At 40.2% G+C, this 15,844-nt stretch overlaps 1 protein-coding gene across 7 annotated transcripts in view; it reads left to right on the top strand.

Moving 5' to 3' along the window:
- Nucleotides 1–15,844, top strand: part of FAT1 (FAT atypical cadherin 1) — a 125,241-nt gene that overhangs the window by 75,814 nt on the left and 33,583 nt on the right. For all 7 annotated transcript variants that reach the window (XR_009734025.1, XM_061404268.1, XM_061404264.1 and 4 more), the window contains exons 4-9: nucleotides 3,203–3,264; nucleotides 5,055–5,384; nucleotides 5,931–6,141; nucleotides 8,634–8,773; nucleotides 13,249–13,524; nucleotides 13,634–13,844. Coding sequence is in view for 6 of the 7 variants with exons in the window: in XM_061404268.1 (XP_061260252.1) it covers nucleotides 3,203–3,264; nucleotides 5,055–5,384; nucleotides 5,931–6,141; nucleotides 8,634–8,773; nucleotides 13,249–13,524; nucleotides 13,634–13,844 (1,230 nt within the window). In the remaining variant the exon portion in view is untranslated. The remainder of the gene's footprint in view (nucleotides 1–3,202; nucleotides 3,265–5,054; nucleotides 5,385–5,930; nucleotides 6,142–8,633; nucleotides 8,774–13,248; nucleotides 13,525–13,633; nucleotides 13,845–15,844) is intronic.

Below are 15,844 nucleotides of genomic sequence, written 5' to 3'. Positions count from 1 at the left end.
ACTGGAAGAAACACAAGTTGGAATCAAGATTGCCAGGAGAAATATCAATAACCTCAGATATGCAGATGACACCACCCTTATGGCAGAAAGTGAAGAGTAACTCAAAAGCCTCTTGATGAAAGTGAAAGTGGAGAGTGAAAAAGTTGGCTTAACGCTCAACATTCAGAAAACGAAGATCATGGCATCCAGTCCCATCACTTCAGGGGAAATAGATGGGGAAATAGTGGAAACAGTGTCAGACTATTTTTCTGGGCTCCAAAATCACTACAGATGGTGACTGCAGCCATGAAATTAAAAGACGCTTACTCCTTGGAAGGAAAGTTATGACCAACCTAGATAGCATATTCAAAAGCAGAGACATTACTTTGCCAACAAAGGTTCGTCTAGTCAAGGCTGTGGTTTTTCCTGTGGTCATGTATGGATGTGAGAAGGACTGTGGACTGTGAAGAAGGCTGAGTACTGAAGAATTGATGCTTTTGAACTGTGGTGTTGGAGAAGACTCTTGAGAGTCCCTTGGACTACAAGGAGATCCAACCAGTCCATTCTGAAGGAGATCAGCCCTGGGATTTCTTTGGAAGGAATGATGCTGAAGCCGAAACTCCAGTACTTTGGCCACCTCATGCAAAGAGTTGACTCATTGGAAAAGACTCTGATGCTGGGAGGGATTGGGGGCAGGAGGAGAAGGGGACGACAGAGGATGAGATGGCTGGATGGCATCAGTGACTCGATGGACGTGAGTCTGAGTGAACTCCGGGAGTTGGTGATGGACAGGGAGGCCTGGCATGCTGCGATTCATCGGGTCGCAAAGAGTCGGACACGATTGAGCGACTGATCTGATATAGAGCATTCAGTTAATTCCAAACCTAGGTGATAGGTTTGCTTTTTGTCTTTCTGTGCTTAGTCGCTCAGTCATGTCCAACTGTTTGCGACCCCATGGACTGTAGTCCACCAGGTTCCTCTGTCCGTGGGGATTCTCCAGGCAGGAATACTGGAGTGGGTTGCCATGCCCTCCTCCAGGGGACCTCCCCAACCCAGGCATCGAACCCAGGTCTCCTTCATTGCAGGCAGATTCCTTACTATCTGAGCCACCAGAGAAGCCCAAGAATACTGAAGTGGGTAGCCTAACCGTTCTCCAGGGGAACTTCCTGACCCAGGAATCTAACCAGGGTCTCCTGCATTGCAGGCAGATTCTTTACCAGCTGAACTACCCAGGGAACTCTTTCGTCTTTATACTGAACTGGTAATATGGACATAAGGTCATCCTCATTAGCAGTCTGGTGTGCTGTAAGGAAATTGTAAAGTGAGGAATCGTATTTGCTAAGATACTTACTTATTGGTCACAGAAAGTTATTTGCTAAGATTTCCTGTAATGAATCATTATGTTCTATAGAGCAGAACCCTGTTTTGCTGTGAACATGACAAGCTGTGGCCTCTTGCGATGTTAACATTAAGAGCAAGTTTCTGATAGGTACATGAGGACAATTAGATGGGACTAATCACAGCGATTTTCTGTCATTTTTGAATTCCTTAAAACCACAATCAGAAAGTGTGGTAAACTTTTGATAAGGAGAGAAAAAGGGGATTAACTTTAAAAGTTTTTTGACTAATGAAAATCAAACCTGTGTGACAGTAAGCCACATTTTCACACCATTAAGCATTGTGAACCATTTGCCTTGAACCTCTTTTAATCTAGAAATACGGTTTTGGAAAAACCCCAGATTCTAACGTACAATATAGTCTTTTGTTGTCCATATTAAAAAGAGAGCGTTGCTTCACTGAATTGTGGGGAAGATAATGCTGATGTAGATTCTTAGTGACTATTTAAGGGAAAAAAAGACGTTGAATTAAATGAAAACACAAACTTTTCATTTACAAGTTTAGAGAAATGCTTTAAATAGCCTTCAGTTGGTAGTTTTGTCAAATTAGCTAGGATAATAGGGGAAAATCAATTAGAATGATAAAATCTGTTCTTAAATATGAATTATTTGAGAAATTTCTCTGTGGAAAGCCACAGAAAGCTGGGCAAAAGGAGGCTTAGTCATGGCGGTGATTTGCCACCTGAAGGCCTTACCTGATCCTCACATCTGATGTCAGAACCACTCAGGTTATACCTGTCCATCATCAACACAATTTGCAGAGGATATTTTAGTGATTGGAGGGATTTTGTTTTTAATTTGTGTGAAATATAAGAATATATTTCATTAATTTTAATGAATTAAAATATATTAAGATATATATATATAATATATTATATAATATAAGATATAGATATTCTTATTTGATAGGAAAATCAAAGGAATAATGGACATGGGGTTTCTTTGAGGATAATGATCTTTTTCTTCTTTTTGGGGGAAATTGAAAGATTGTTATTTGACTAGCATTTACTGGAAAATCCCATTACTTTTTATGACAGTTCCTCATGTTTGAGGGTGGATGGCCCAGAGGTAATAAATCATAGTCAACATTATATTTTCCGGTAGTCCTTTTTGATATAGAAGCTTTTTCTGTCAATTCTTAATTACCTCTGCAGCAGTCACAGGAGATACGGATGAGGTTGAAATCCTGGATAATTTCATCTTTCTATAAAAATTTTTTCTGAGAAAATGTAATGTGGAAACTACTAAACAAAATTTTTAAATGGAACTGATTTTTTCCACTTAATCCTTGTCATTTATATGTTTAAGAACTATTAAGAAGAGAAAGTATGCTGTGTGCTGTGCTTAGTCACTCAGTCGTGTCTGACTCCTTGTAACCTCATGGACTGTAGCTTGCCAGGCCTCTGTCCATGAGGATTCTCCAGGCAAGGATACTGGAGTGGTTGCTATGCCCTCCTCCAGGGGATCTTCCCAACCCAGGAATCGAACCCAGGCGGGCGTTACCGCCTGAGCCACCGGAGAAGCCCTGAGAAAGTATAAAGTATGTTAATAAATAATGTGTATTTTTGTCAATAAAATACACATGGCAGGCGGATTCATTACTGTCTGAGCCACCGGAGAAGCCCTGAGAAAGTATAAAGTATGTTAATAAATAATGTGTATTTTTGTCAATAAAATAATTAGCTATATATGAATGAATAATGTATTCCTCTTGAGAATAGATTAAGCGTTTACTCAAACTTCGACTCTCAGTGTGTGGTTTCAGGTACGGTGTTTTGTAATGGACTTTACTTTGTTAGGATTCATGAGCTGTTATCATTTCATAGGTCTCATCACAACCACAGCAAGGAAACTAGACCGAGAGCAGCAAGATGAACACATACTGGAAGTAAGCATTTCTTTATTTTTAATAATTTGAAGGATATTGTAATAATGTGAAGACTATTGTAATCATAAATATTATGAGAAAGAGCGGTCTCACATTAGTCATTCATAGCTGCTGCTATATTGTTATATTAGCTTCTGGTTATTAAGAAAAAGGAAAATAAAGAAAACACTGTGAGTATAGTTCAGGTCTCCTTTATACACCGTTTTATTCCCAGAAAATAAACAGATGCCACAACATCCAGAGCCGCAGGTTGCAAACGATGGCAGCCTTCGTTGTGTGGCCCTGTCACCCTGGTTAGAACCGCACTGCACACCTGTTAGCTGTGTGCCCCACTCTGGAGGCTGTTTTCTCAGTGAGTGTCAGAGGCCGATGGGAGCAGGTATAAGATACTTAGGGCTTCAAAGATGATAGTAAGATATTGATGGGAAATAAGATTAGTTTGCTTATAATAACATGTATGTTTTTCTGGAGTCCTTTTGTGGTCATTTATTTGAAGGCCAGAGTTGGCATGGATTTGACTGTCTTAAAAAAGAATTTTTTTTTTTTTTTTGTTAAGTCACATGTGAAAAGCTTTGTGACTGGCGGCAGGTTAGGACCCCAAATTTAGGAACAATTTGATGAATGCTACAAAGCATAGTACATGGTGTATTTCTCTTTAATTTTTCCTTTTCCTTTTCCCTATGGATCATATGAAAACTGATCAAAAGGAAATATTTTGAGAAGTTAAAATTAAAATAGTAAATACAATTTGGTTTTATTTTGAGAGTTTGGGAAGGAAAATCATGTACTTTAATTAAAGCAGTTAACTTTACTTAAATAGTCTTGACAAGTACCCTCAGGATACATTCATTCACACTTTTATAAACAACAGAATTTACACCTGCCAAGCTTTAAAAGGAACATAGTTCCACAGGAAACTTCAGTCTACTTTAATGGTTTTAGTATTACATTGATTAATTTGGGAGGATGTGGGTGAGGGGAGAATAACTGAGGTCATTCCTTTTAATGTACATATTGAAGGGGAAATGAACATGTAATTTGAGGGTGAAATTGTTTCTTATGCATACAGAAGCATTCATCAGTATAATCCTCAAGAATCTTAGATTTTCATACCTAAACTCAATACACGAATACCTAGAATGAAAGTTATTTTGCATTTCTTTTACTGAAAACCTTCTTTAATAAGTTGGCCTTCAATTTAAGTGTTTGTGTCCTCTCTACCAGAACTTCTGTACAATAAAAGAGAGCCAAGCAAAATGATCGCTAGTATTAAAAGGCTTGCTCCTTATACTTAATGTGTATTTTAACTGGCTGATTTAACTTATTTTATTGATGAGGTTTAAAAGTGATAGTTTTTAAATGCAGCGTGTTAAGATTCTATTTTTAAACATATATAAGAGGACTCTTTAAGTACTTAACAAAATCTTCATGTATCTCTTCCTTCACTTAAAAATACTAAGTTTGTGAGAGCTTAACATTGGTGGCTGTCACATTACTGTTAGGGTGTGTGAGGAAGAGGGATAACGGGGTAAGGAGAGAGCCGGAGCTCAGAGCTGGTTCTTCCCTATCCCCTGCCCACCGCCCCCCGCCCCGAATTGCTGTGTGAAAGTGAAGAGGTGGTCCTGCCCCCTCACGGGGCAGTGGTCAGAGAACCTGTGTATGTCATAGTGCTGTGTGAACTGCAGAGGCTTATACAAAAGCTGATTATCATTAGGAAGAAGACACTCACTTTTTATACAGTATATCTTAAAAACATTTCTTGATACTACCTTTTTTTAAAAAAAAAACAGGTTACTGTGACAGACAACGGTAGCCCCCCCAAGTCAACCATCACAAGAGTCATCGTGAAGATCCTTGACGAAAACGACAACAAGCCCCAGTTCCTGCAAAAGTTCTACAAGATCAGACTCCCAGAGCGGGAAAAGCCAGAACGGGAAAGAAACGCCAAACGAGAGCCTTTGTATCGTGTGATCGCCACAGACAAAGACGAAGGTCCCAACGCAGAAATCTCCTACAGCATTGAAGAGGGGAATGAGCACGGCAAATTTTTTATTGAGCCAAAAACGGGAGTGGTTTTGTCCAAGAAGTTTTCTGGAGCTGGAGAATATGATATTCTTTCAGTGAGTGAAGATCTAGTCTTTGAATTTCTTCCGTGCTTTGACTATTAATCTAGCCTTAAGTCTCTTCTCTCACAACTTTCTCTCTCTTCATTTACTGACCTCCCTGTGGTAACCTAACAGTGGGAAGTGTGGGTTTGTTTTTCCCTTCATTATTCCAGTTATTTCTGTTCAGCGAGGCATGAAAAGGTTGCTCTTTTTATCAGGCATTAAACACATGGAATAGACAGCACGGGATATTAAGTGTTTGAAATTGGTTCAGTGTTGCTGCTGCTGCTAAGTCAGTTCAGTCGTGTCCGACTCTGTGCGACCCCGTAGACAGCTGCCCACCAGTCTCCCCCGTCCCTGGGATTCTCCAGGCAAGAACACTGGAGTGGGTGGCCATTTCCTTCCCCAATGCATGAAAGTGAAAAGTAAAAGTGAAGTCGCTCAGTCGTGTCCGACCCTAAGCGACCCCATGGACTGCAGCCCAAACCAATGCATGCTTCAGTTATGGGATGCAGCTTTTTATATGCGGTTTTTTTTCCCCTCTCTGCCCACATTTTATAGATTAAGGCTGTTGATAATGGTCGCCCCCAAAAGTCATCAACCACTCGACTCCACATTGAATGGATTTCCAAACCGAAACCATCCCTGGAGCCGATTTCATTTGAAGAATCATTTTTTACCTTTACTGTAATGGAAAGTGATCCAGTTGCTCACATGATTGGAGTCATATCTGTTGAGCCTCCAGGCATACCTCTCTGGTTTGACATCATCGGTAAGTGTTCATGATAGTTCTCATTGTCCTGTCTAGGTCACACTGAGGGGAGCCCATTTCTGGTTTTCTGCTTTTTGTGCACATCTCAGAATTTAAAATTGATAGTAAGACCTGTAAGTGGAGAATTTGTTTTAAATTGCATCATTTTGCCTGCAACATTTTTTTACAGTAATAACCAACATAAAAATACAATAAAAGCACTGTGTTTAAAATAAAAGCACTGTGTATGTACCTTATTAATATAAAAGTAAGGTTTTTAAAAGTACATCAAAAGGACACAGAGAAATATAAATGTTTGGTCCAAAGCCACAGCTTCTTAATTTTTCCTTCTTGGTATATGACATATGGCACGTAACTATTTTTAGTGAATATGATTTGAATGTTTAAAATAACTGCCTGTGTGATTGTCACATGTCAGTATTTTATAGGGAATATGGTTAAAATTTCTAATTTATAAGTGGTAGTGTCAACTATGACTTTTAAGTTTGATTTACCTCGTTTTCAGTAGGAAGCAGGCTTCACTGGATTGTTGTTGTTTAGTCACTAAGTCGTGTCCAGCTCTTTGCAATCCCATGGACTGTAGCCCATCAGGCTCCTCTGTCCAGAGATTTCCCAGGCAAGAATACTGGAGTGGGTAGCTGTTCCCTTCTCTAGGGGATCTGCCCAACCCAGGGGTCAAACCCATGTCTCCCGCATTTCAGGTGGATTCTTTACCACTGTACCGCCTGGGGGATCACTAGATTAAATCAGGCTAAAAAAATTATATGCCTCAGCCAATTCTTTTTTTTTTTTTTTCTGTCATTTAATTTAGCTAGGCGTAGAAAGTCGTACAACATCCTGAAAACTTTACATTAGACTTTGATATCTTAGTATTTTAATTCTTATGTCTACACAGTATTTTAATTACAAAGATAATTAAAATCAGAGGTATATTCAGGTTGTTTCTAGCTGGAACCCAGTATCCCTTTTCCCTCTTCATCCCCGAGCTCTCCTGCCCCAGCTGCTGTCTCAGCAGGTTGAAGCTTCTGGGACACGGGGTTCAGGCTGTACCCCTTAAACTTTCTCTCTAGATAGCTGGGCTATTTTCCCAACTTTGGTCTTTGAATGAAATTGTTGATCCTGTTGACACCTGTGAAACCATTACAGTTTAGTTTTAAATGAACAAAAAGGACTCTTCATAGTCAACTGCAGTGAGAGCAGTTTGCTTGCTTTGCCTTAATTCCTGTCGCATTTCCAGATGAGCAGGCTGCCCCCAAGCAGCACCTCACACCCTCTCAGTGCCTCCCCCATCCCCCTCCACCCCCGCCCCCCGCCAGCCCCCACCGCCGTGTAAGCGGACTGCCTCGAACCACTGTGACTGATTGCTGTCCTTGTTCTGTGCTTGCCTTCCATGCTTGCTTCTTTCTGGCTGTGCCAGGAGACACACTTGCTAGAGAAGTGTTTTACATCTTTCCGATGACTTGTGACCTGAACTGTACAGCAGAAGGTATCTGCTGAGATCACATAATTTGCCTCAGATTATGAGATCTAAAGAAAAACAGCCATTTTTCAAATTTTATTCTTTCCAGTGACCATCTGTCATTGCTTTTTCTTTTCATAGCGGGTCCATGCTCATCCATCCCAGTTGCAAATGTACTGACTTTCCATACATCCGTAGATCCTTGGATTTTTAGATTTAACTCAACATTCTGTTTTGTGCATGTGCTGTTTTGCTTTTTGGTTAGATTTAGTCATAGAACTTCATCATGGTGTTTAGACTTTATTTTCATGCCATCTCATTTCATTGGTATAGGTATCTCAAGTTCAATAGCTTTGAAAAGAGAGTTTTGTCTTGAATATGATGGGGAATGCATTTGGGTAACGTTAATATTATAGAAAACTTTGCTTCATTAAGCTTTGTGTCCCACAGCAATGGGAAAAAATGTCCAATAGTGTAGAGTCAGGACTAACTGGCATTAACTTCTATTTTTTTCAAAGTTAACATTTGTTTTTAATAGTTATTTTATTAGATCTGTATGCTCTAATTGTCACAATTTTTTTAAGTAAAAAAAATTTTTAAGTAAAATTTTAAGTGGCCACCTTTGGTTACTAAATGATGCGATATGTAGCTACTGAGGTGTAAAGTATTCAAAACCCTTGAAGAAACAAACTGAAAGTAATTCAGCAGTTGGTTGGTAGAATTAGAAATGGTTTTTTGTTGTTGTTGTTCTCAGTTCTTGCTTCTTCTCACTTAGTAGCTTCCTCAACAGTCATGGATCAGCCTTTTTTCTTCCTTTTTTTTCAGTAAGCAAATGTTGTCTTTCCAGTTGGTCCTTGTTTTCTGGTCTTTCAAAATAAAAGCTCCCTGGAATCACTCTGATCACTGTATCAGAATTTTTTTCTTTCTTCTTCTTTTTTTTTAACTGCCATTAAAAATTAGAAAGCCATAAAATAATTGGTAGATTTTCATCCTGTGACCTGTTTCTACTTTTGTTTGTCCTAACTTAAACTAGGTGGCAACTACGACAGTCACTTTGATGTGGACAGGGGCACTGGAACCATCATTATTGCCAAGCCTCTTGATGCAGAACAGAAATCAAACTATAACCTCACAGTTGAGGCTACAGATGGGACCACCACTATCCTGACTCAGGTAGGTGAATGGCTGATGGCACAGAATTCTGGTCTAGGGGTCCACAGGCAGTGGGGCAGTTGGTTCTGCCCTCTGAGGTTCCCACATCAGAAGTTACTGTGTTGATACAGTTTATATACATGTACACACTGAGGATTTTTATTTAGGCAATGAAAATTCACCATAAACCCTGATTTAGGTTTTGAATGCAATTAGCCAGTTTTAAAAAATTTGAAAGTAGACTTTAAAAAGCCCCACACATTTTTATGCCATCAAAATCTTTTAATTCTCATTTTGAATTGTATTAGTATAAAGTATATCACTGTTGAGAACGACTTGTCCCAAGTCATTTGCATTAAAACTGGTTAAAGTGATTATCTTTTAAAATACCTTTTCGAATTGTTTTTTCCCCTTGGCTACCTTTGGTTGTGTAAAATAACTGATTAAACTGTTCTAGTAATTCCTCTAACATCTTTATTTGTTCCTGTCTGATGATTAAGACATGGTCAGATCATTGAGTTTCAAATTTAAATGTCAGAGCCCTAAAAATTACATTTAAATTCTCTTCTTTCATATCAGTTCTCTTTGATTCATGGTGAGGGCTGGTTGTAGAACTTGTTAAATACTTGCTGTGTGCCAAGTATTGTTCCAAAAGCTGAATAACAGGACACAGAGTCCTGTCCTCTTTGAGTTTACATTAGAATGGTAGAAGCTAAAGGCTTGTGTTATGATTTGCTGTGTCTGAAAGGTAAAAGGAAGAAATTAAATGTTAGAAGATAAAATGCTTATGAATTCCAATTTCCTGTCTTTAGATTATAATACTTCAAATCTTAAGACAGATCATCTGCTAAATCATTTAGTTGTATTGAAGAAAAAAAATTACAGTCTGTGACGTCTTTTCAATTAATAAATGAATAGATAATTTAAAGTCAGTTGCGAAATGACCTTATTTCTTTCTCCAAATGCTTGTGATTTTTAGTGTATTTAGAATTGGTATATGAATCGTGCTTTGGGGTCATTTTGAGATTGTCATGTAAAATTGCCAACACAGTATTAATTCAATCTTGTCAGTAACTGTTCTCATTGTAGAAGCTAGACTCTAGAGCATGAAAATGGGAGTAAAAGCATCAAAAGTTGTAATGAATTTAGCAGGATAATTTTGAAAGGTTAAAAAGTGTAACTGTATGGAGATCAGTTCAAGTAATTGACTAACCAGAAGTCTAGCAAAGGAAACTTAAAAGCGTAGAAATGACCCTGGGTGCCGCGCGTTTTCATTCCTGAAGATGGTATACCTACAGGTGGTATTTACCACTTAAAACGTAACTCCTGGTAATTGTAGTTTTCCTTGCTGTAGTTAGGAGCTTCATATGAAATATGGTGACTAAAATTCCCATAAAGTCCAGTAAATATGTTCTAGTTTTCTTTTCTCAGGGACACAGAAATTCTTCCATTTCAGTGCTTCAGGCATACTTCTGTAACTTAGTCTGAGTCATCCGCGGAGGATCTTGATAATATTGTAGTGAATTGCTGGCAGGGAGAGCTGATCAGAGTATCAGAGAGCAGTTCCAGGGCCTAGGCTGACCTGTCCAGGTGTGGGCGGTAAGGGAACAATCAGTAATGAGGCTTTGATTCCCAGTCTGGGGCTGAGTATAGGAAGATAGGAATCTGAGTGGGAGCAGAGAGGCAAGCACCAGCTGTAGAAGAACACGGAGATCAGAGCCAGGCTGACAAGGCACAGCGGGTAGATGCCTGTTTGCCGGTGAAACTCGGGATCCAACAGAACACGTTTTGCTTCATCAAGGTCAGGAGCGGCAGGCGTCAGGTCCATGGATGGAAAGCGTTGCTGTGGTTATGCTGGGCGCATCCTCACATAGGTGGGCGGTGCAGGGTTGTGACCTAGCGGTCGGTGCCCCGTTGGAACAACTGCCATCCTTGCCTTCCCGTCCTGCCGTCTTCTGTTGAGGATGCTGACTGGTATTAAATCAAGGCACTTTGCTTTATCTGATATCTCAAGGTAACTTGCCAAATCCAATTTACAGGGTTTTTTTTTCTTATTTTGGAAACAGCCTCACTTTCATGTTTTCTTTCGGTGTCTCTAGAGCATCATGATTGCATACCCTGGGGCAGGCCGTTTGGGTTGAATGGGGGCTCTGCCTCTTAACACCTGTATGTGGGCAGGTACCCTCTGTGGGAAATGGGCACAGTGACTCCCTCCTCATAGAGCTCCTCTGAGGGCGAAACAAGATAACACTCCAGTGTCCCCTTCTCCAGGCTCTCAGGCCTGTGCCCCGTGAGTGCTCCCCGTGTGTTCCCTCTTGCCCATGAGCACCGGTTTGGGCTCTTGTGACGCCTCTTGGCACTGAGTCACCTTCCTGCCTCCATCCTCTATCCCAGCGATTCAGCCTGCCCTGCCTGCTACCAGACTGTCAGCCCGACTGGAAGGATGGGAGGTGAATTTTCCCCATCGGGCAGTTTAGAGCACACAGGCCATGAAGTTCTGTCTGGAGCACACAGGCCACGCAGTTCTCAGTTTGGGGCACACAGGCCATGCAGTTCTCCGCCGCTGCTGGGAGACAGGTCTGCTCCTGGATCCCCTTCTCCCTGTTCCTACTGTGTCACCCCTGGTCCAGGCCCTCCTCTGCAGTCTCTTAGAGACAGGATGTTCATTCCTCCCTTGCCTTCATGTCTGTGCCCAAGCTTTTCCTTCCACTCCGGTGTATTTCATCCGCCAGTCGAAAAGCCGTGCAAGCGGAGTCTGCCTCCTCCTCGAAAGCTTCCTGAATGGCCCAGACCATCTCTAGACTCCTGAAAACCTCCTTGGTAATATAGGAAACCTGTGTGTGCAAGGCACTGCCCAGTGAGGTTGAAAGCTTCAGCAGGCAGGGACATCCACAATTCCCTTACACCCTCCGTAAACACAAGTGCTGAGTGTGAACGTGCCCAGAAAATATGTCAGTTGAATTGCTTTATCAAAAGAATTGTTCTTACTCCAGCTGTCCCTGTTTAGGTGGGATCAGGTGATCTTGAAGAAGGATTAAACTATTTCTGCCCAGCACTTGGTGAGAAAAATACATTTTAATGTATTTGTTGTTCAGTTGTTCAGTCGCTCAGTCATGTCCAACTCTTTGCAACCCTATGGACTGCAGTATGCCAGGCTTCCCTGTCCTTCACTGTCTCCTGGAGTTTGCTCAAGCTCATGTCCATTGAGTCGGTGATGCCATCCAACCATCTCATCCTCTTTTGTCCCCTTCTCCTCCTGCCCTCAGTCTTTCCCAGCATCAGGGTCTTTTAATGTATACTGGAAGTGAATATATAACAATTTAATTTATAGAAATTATCTTTATAGCTATGACTTTTAGATCATCATTGACCTTCAGGTATCTATAGTTTTAAATGTTTACATACATAACTTTTACATAAAACTCTTCTGGGGTTTGGTGGATGCACTTAGTATTCACATAGTTTAATGTTACAGATTCACCACTGAGGTTTTGGTATTCTTAGAACAGAATGGTAGTATCATCTTCATGAAAAGGGCTCTGGTCCACCTACTTGCTAACCTCTGTTAACCCCAAAGTGGTTAAACACCCTCATGTGGTCCAGGGACTTTGGCCTCTTGTGCCATTCAAACTACTGAGCTTTATTCCATATGAGCTAGTGAAGCTCTGGTTTCTTGTTTATAACTGAACTGCCTTTTGTAATCATAGTGATTTCTACTATCCCTTATCCACATGTGTCTTTTCAATCTAAAAGTTAATCTTCTTACTGTCAGGGTAAATTTTTTTTTTTTAGTTTAGATTGGGACTCACTTTATACACATCTGTTCTTTTTTCCTTTAAGATTTTCATCCTATGCTGGCATACTTAAGAGAACTATCTCCAGTGTACTTAACATTGCTTTTAAGTGAGAAATGTCTGTACTATCTATGTGTAGTTTGTGATCAAAAAATATAAGGCTTTTAAAGCACATTCTTAATTTTCCTTCTTATTCATAATATCTTATGGGTAGAGATTTGGAGTTTGCAAGATTAGAGCAAGAACTTCAGATATTGTGACCTTTAAATAGCATCCTCACCTCAGTAGCTTAGTAGTTACAGGTGCAAATCTGATACAGGAAATCAATCTATGAAACTTGGTAAAGTAAATTTTTTATCTTTCCATGAGTAATCTAGAAATATCTCTTCTCTGGAGACCTAAGAGAAAGTAAGTATGCATTTCAAAAAGAAATGTGTATTACATTTTTCTCTCAAAAATTAGTCTCAATAATTTAGAAAGGTCTTTATTATCTTACTCATATTAACACAGGTAGTATGTCAATGAAAAATTTAAAACGTTTTTTTATTCCAGATTTTGGTTGCCTTTATTTCTCATGTTTGAATTCTGTTTTGCTCAAAATTAGTTTTTTTTCAGTGTGCATCTGATTTTTCCTGATTTTTTTTTTAACACGAAAACATTGTAATTAGGAATATTGTTATGTGAGTCATTTTGTCGTTGCAGGTATTCATCAAAGTAATAGACACAAATGACCATCGTCCTCAATTTTCTACATCAAAATATGAAGTTATTATTCCTGAAGACACAGTGCCAGAAACAGAAATCTTGCAAATCAGTGCTGTGGATAAAGATGAAAAAAACAAACTCATCTACACTCTGCAGAGCAGTATCGATCCATTGAGTCTCAAGAAATTTCGTCTTGATCCTGCAACCGGCTCTCTCTGTACGTCAGAAAAGCTTGATCATGAAGCCATTCACCAGCATATTCTCACAGTCATGGTAGGGCTTTCTGTTCATTGTTCTGCTACCATATGGTTCCTGGAGGGCTCCATGTGATTGAGAGTGATTTTTACCCGTAACAGGACTGATAATATGCTGATTCTTTTAGGTACGAGATCAAGATGTCCCTGTAAAGCGCAACTTTGCAAGGATTGTTGTTAATGTCAGCGACACCAATGACCACGCCCCCTGGTTCACAAGCTCCTCCTACGAAGGGCGGGTTTATGAGTCGGCAGCTGTGGGCTCAGTTGTGTTGCAGGTTACAGCTCTGGACAAGGACAAAGGGAAAAATGCTGAAGTACTCTACTCCATCGAATCAGGTATTTTTGGAGCACTGCATAGGTTTATAACTTTGCACTTGTTATAAAGATATTTCTTCTAAAATTACTTCTAGATGTTGAAAGATTTCTGTATATCACTATGAAAACTGCTTAAACCGAAAGGAGAAAGAGGAAAAAAGTTGAACTTTTAACTCATTAGAAAGCAAAGATAGAGAGTCCTAACTACGTTTGGGTGATGTTCTCAAAGATTTCATAATGTTAGCATAATTCAAGGCTCTGAGAAGTCCTGCAGTGAAGAAAACTTTATTTGACCAATTTAGGATTTCCAAAATGATTTTAACCACACAGTCACGGTCCTCCACAGATACTCTTAGAATAAGGCTGGCCCAGTGATTTAACATTTTTCATTTAGTCAGAGAGTGTTTTCTCTGGGGCAGAGCAGGAAGCCCCATGATGGGAGTGCTGACTCCCGCAGTTCTCACTGGGTCACGTCCGATGAAGGATACTATGCTGCTCCTACCCCTTCCAGGTTTCGCTTTTCTGCCGCTGTCACCCCATGCATCTTTCACAGCTGCATTTCACTCATGGAAGAGGGTGGTTGCAGTAGGTCCCTGGGTTGGGACAAGGACTTGAAGAAATGCTGACAAGGCTGGGGCCCTGCTGCAGTCGGGCAAGAGACAGCAAGGGTGGGAAGTCCAGCTGGAACTGTGGGCCTGGACAGCTCCGGGTGTGAATGGCAGCCCACTCCAGTATTGTTGCCTGGAGAATCCCATGGACAGAGGAGCCTGGGATCGCAAAGAGTCGGACACGACTAACTCAGCTTAGCACCTGGCAGGGCGCCAGAGGCCTGCTGCCGATTCCTGGAGCAGCAGAGTGGCGGCAGCAGAGTGGCATGCTGTTCTGTCTGTTTGCGGCTGCTCTTCAGTCGTCTGTGTCTTCATCTGGACTGTCATTTTATGTGCCAGGTGCTCTGCTAGGAGCATTCACGCTTGTGCTTGGCAGGTAGGGGCTTCCATCAGTCCACAGACGTATGTTCTTGTGAATGAGTTCTGCCCCTGATGAAGCCAGGATCTGCTCTAGAACATGTGACTTATCCAGTCAGAAGTTACCTTGCTCCAGGACTTGCCTGACTCATGCCAAATACTATAAGTATTAGTATTAATATTAGCGCTTAAATATGGAGAAAGCAGCTTCCAATTTCCCATCTCTCTCTGCCATTAGTACAAGGCTCATACTCTCTTCCATTCTTTCCCTATGGTGATTTTAGGATATTGAGATCATCCCGTTCACCTGATTTTTTTTTAAAATAAGTCCATACCTCTGCATATTTAGGAATTATATATCTTTCTAGGCATTAGAATTGATAGGGGTATAACTAACTCTAGATCACATAATCCAAAGCTGAGCAAATGGAGAGCACTTTTTAAAAAACAGTGCTTAATCACTGTATTTTATGTGGTTAAACGATTTTTATTTCTTAATATATTTGAAGTTTCATGTTTTTCCTGAAAATGACCAAATTTAGGCCATTTCTTTCAAATAAAACCTCATATACTGCCTGAGGTTGCAGTGTTGAAATGTAGTGTAGTGTAGTTGACTTGAATAAAGATGATTTTTCCACTGGTTCAGAAATTTATCCATTAAAAAAAGCAGCACATTACATTTGTACATGCCTGAGCACTTCAATAAAATAATTTTCTCCTAGACAAACTGGCTGGGTTTGTGTAGGAGAAAATGCTAAACTTTCCCTTAGCTTTCACATAACTTTCAACAACTGGGTGTTTAAAATATGATTGTCGGTGCCTGACTGAAGGCATGAGAATTCTTTAAATGCCTGTAATGACTGATGGGATTAGTAATCTGGTATTCCAGGAATGGAACTGTGTCTCCACTCAAAAACCAGTACAAGGGGCCTATTCGGATATAAAACTTGGACTTAAGATAATTTCATAGATTTGGTAATGTAAAAATCATACTATTCCACTTGATTTTTAGGAAATGACTGCCACTAAAATGCAATAGAATTACGTGTCTGTAAA

The sequence above is a fragment of the Bos javanicus genome, chromosome 27, assembly GCF_032452875.1.
Source record: "Bos javanicus breed banteng chromosome 27, ARS-OSU_banteng_1.0, whole genome shotgun sequence".
Lineage (NCBI taxonomy): Eukaryota > Metazoa > Chordata > Mammalia > Artiodactyla > Bovidae > Bos > Bos javanicus.
The sequence above is the reverse complement of the archived record's forward strand: the minus strand, read 5'-3'. Positions and strand labels throughout refer to the sequence as shown.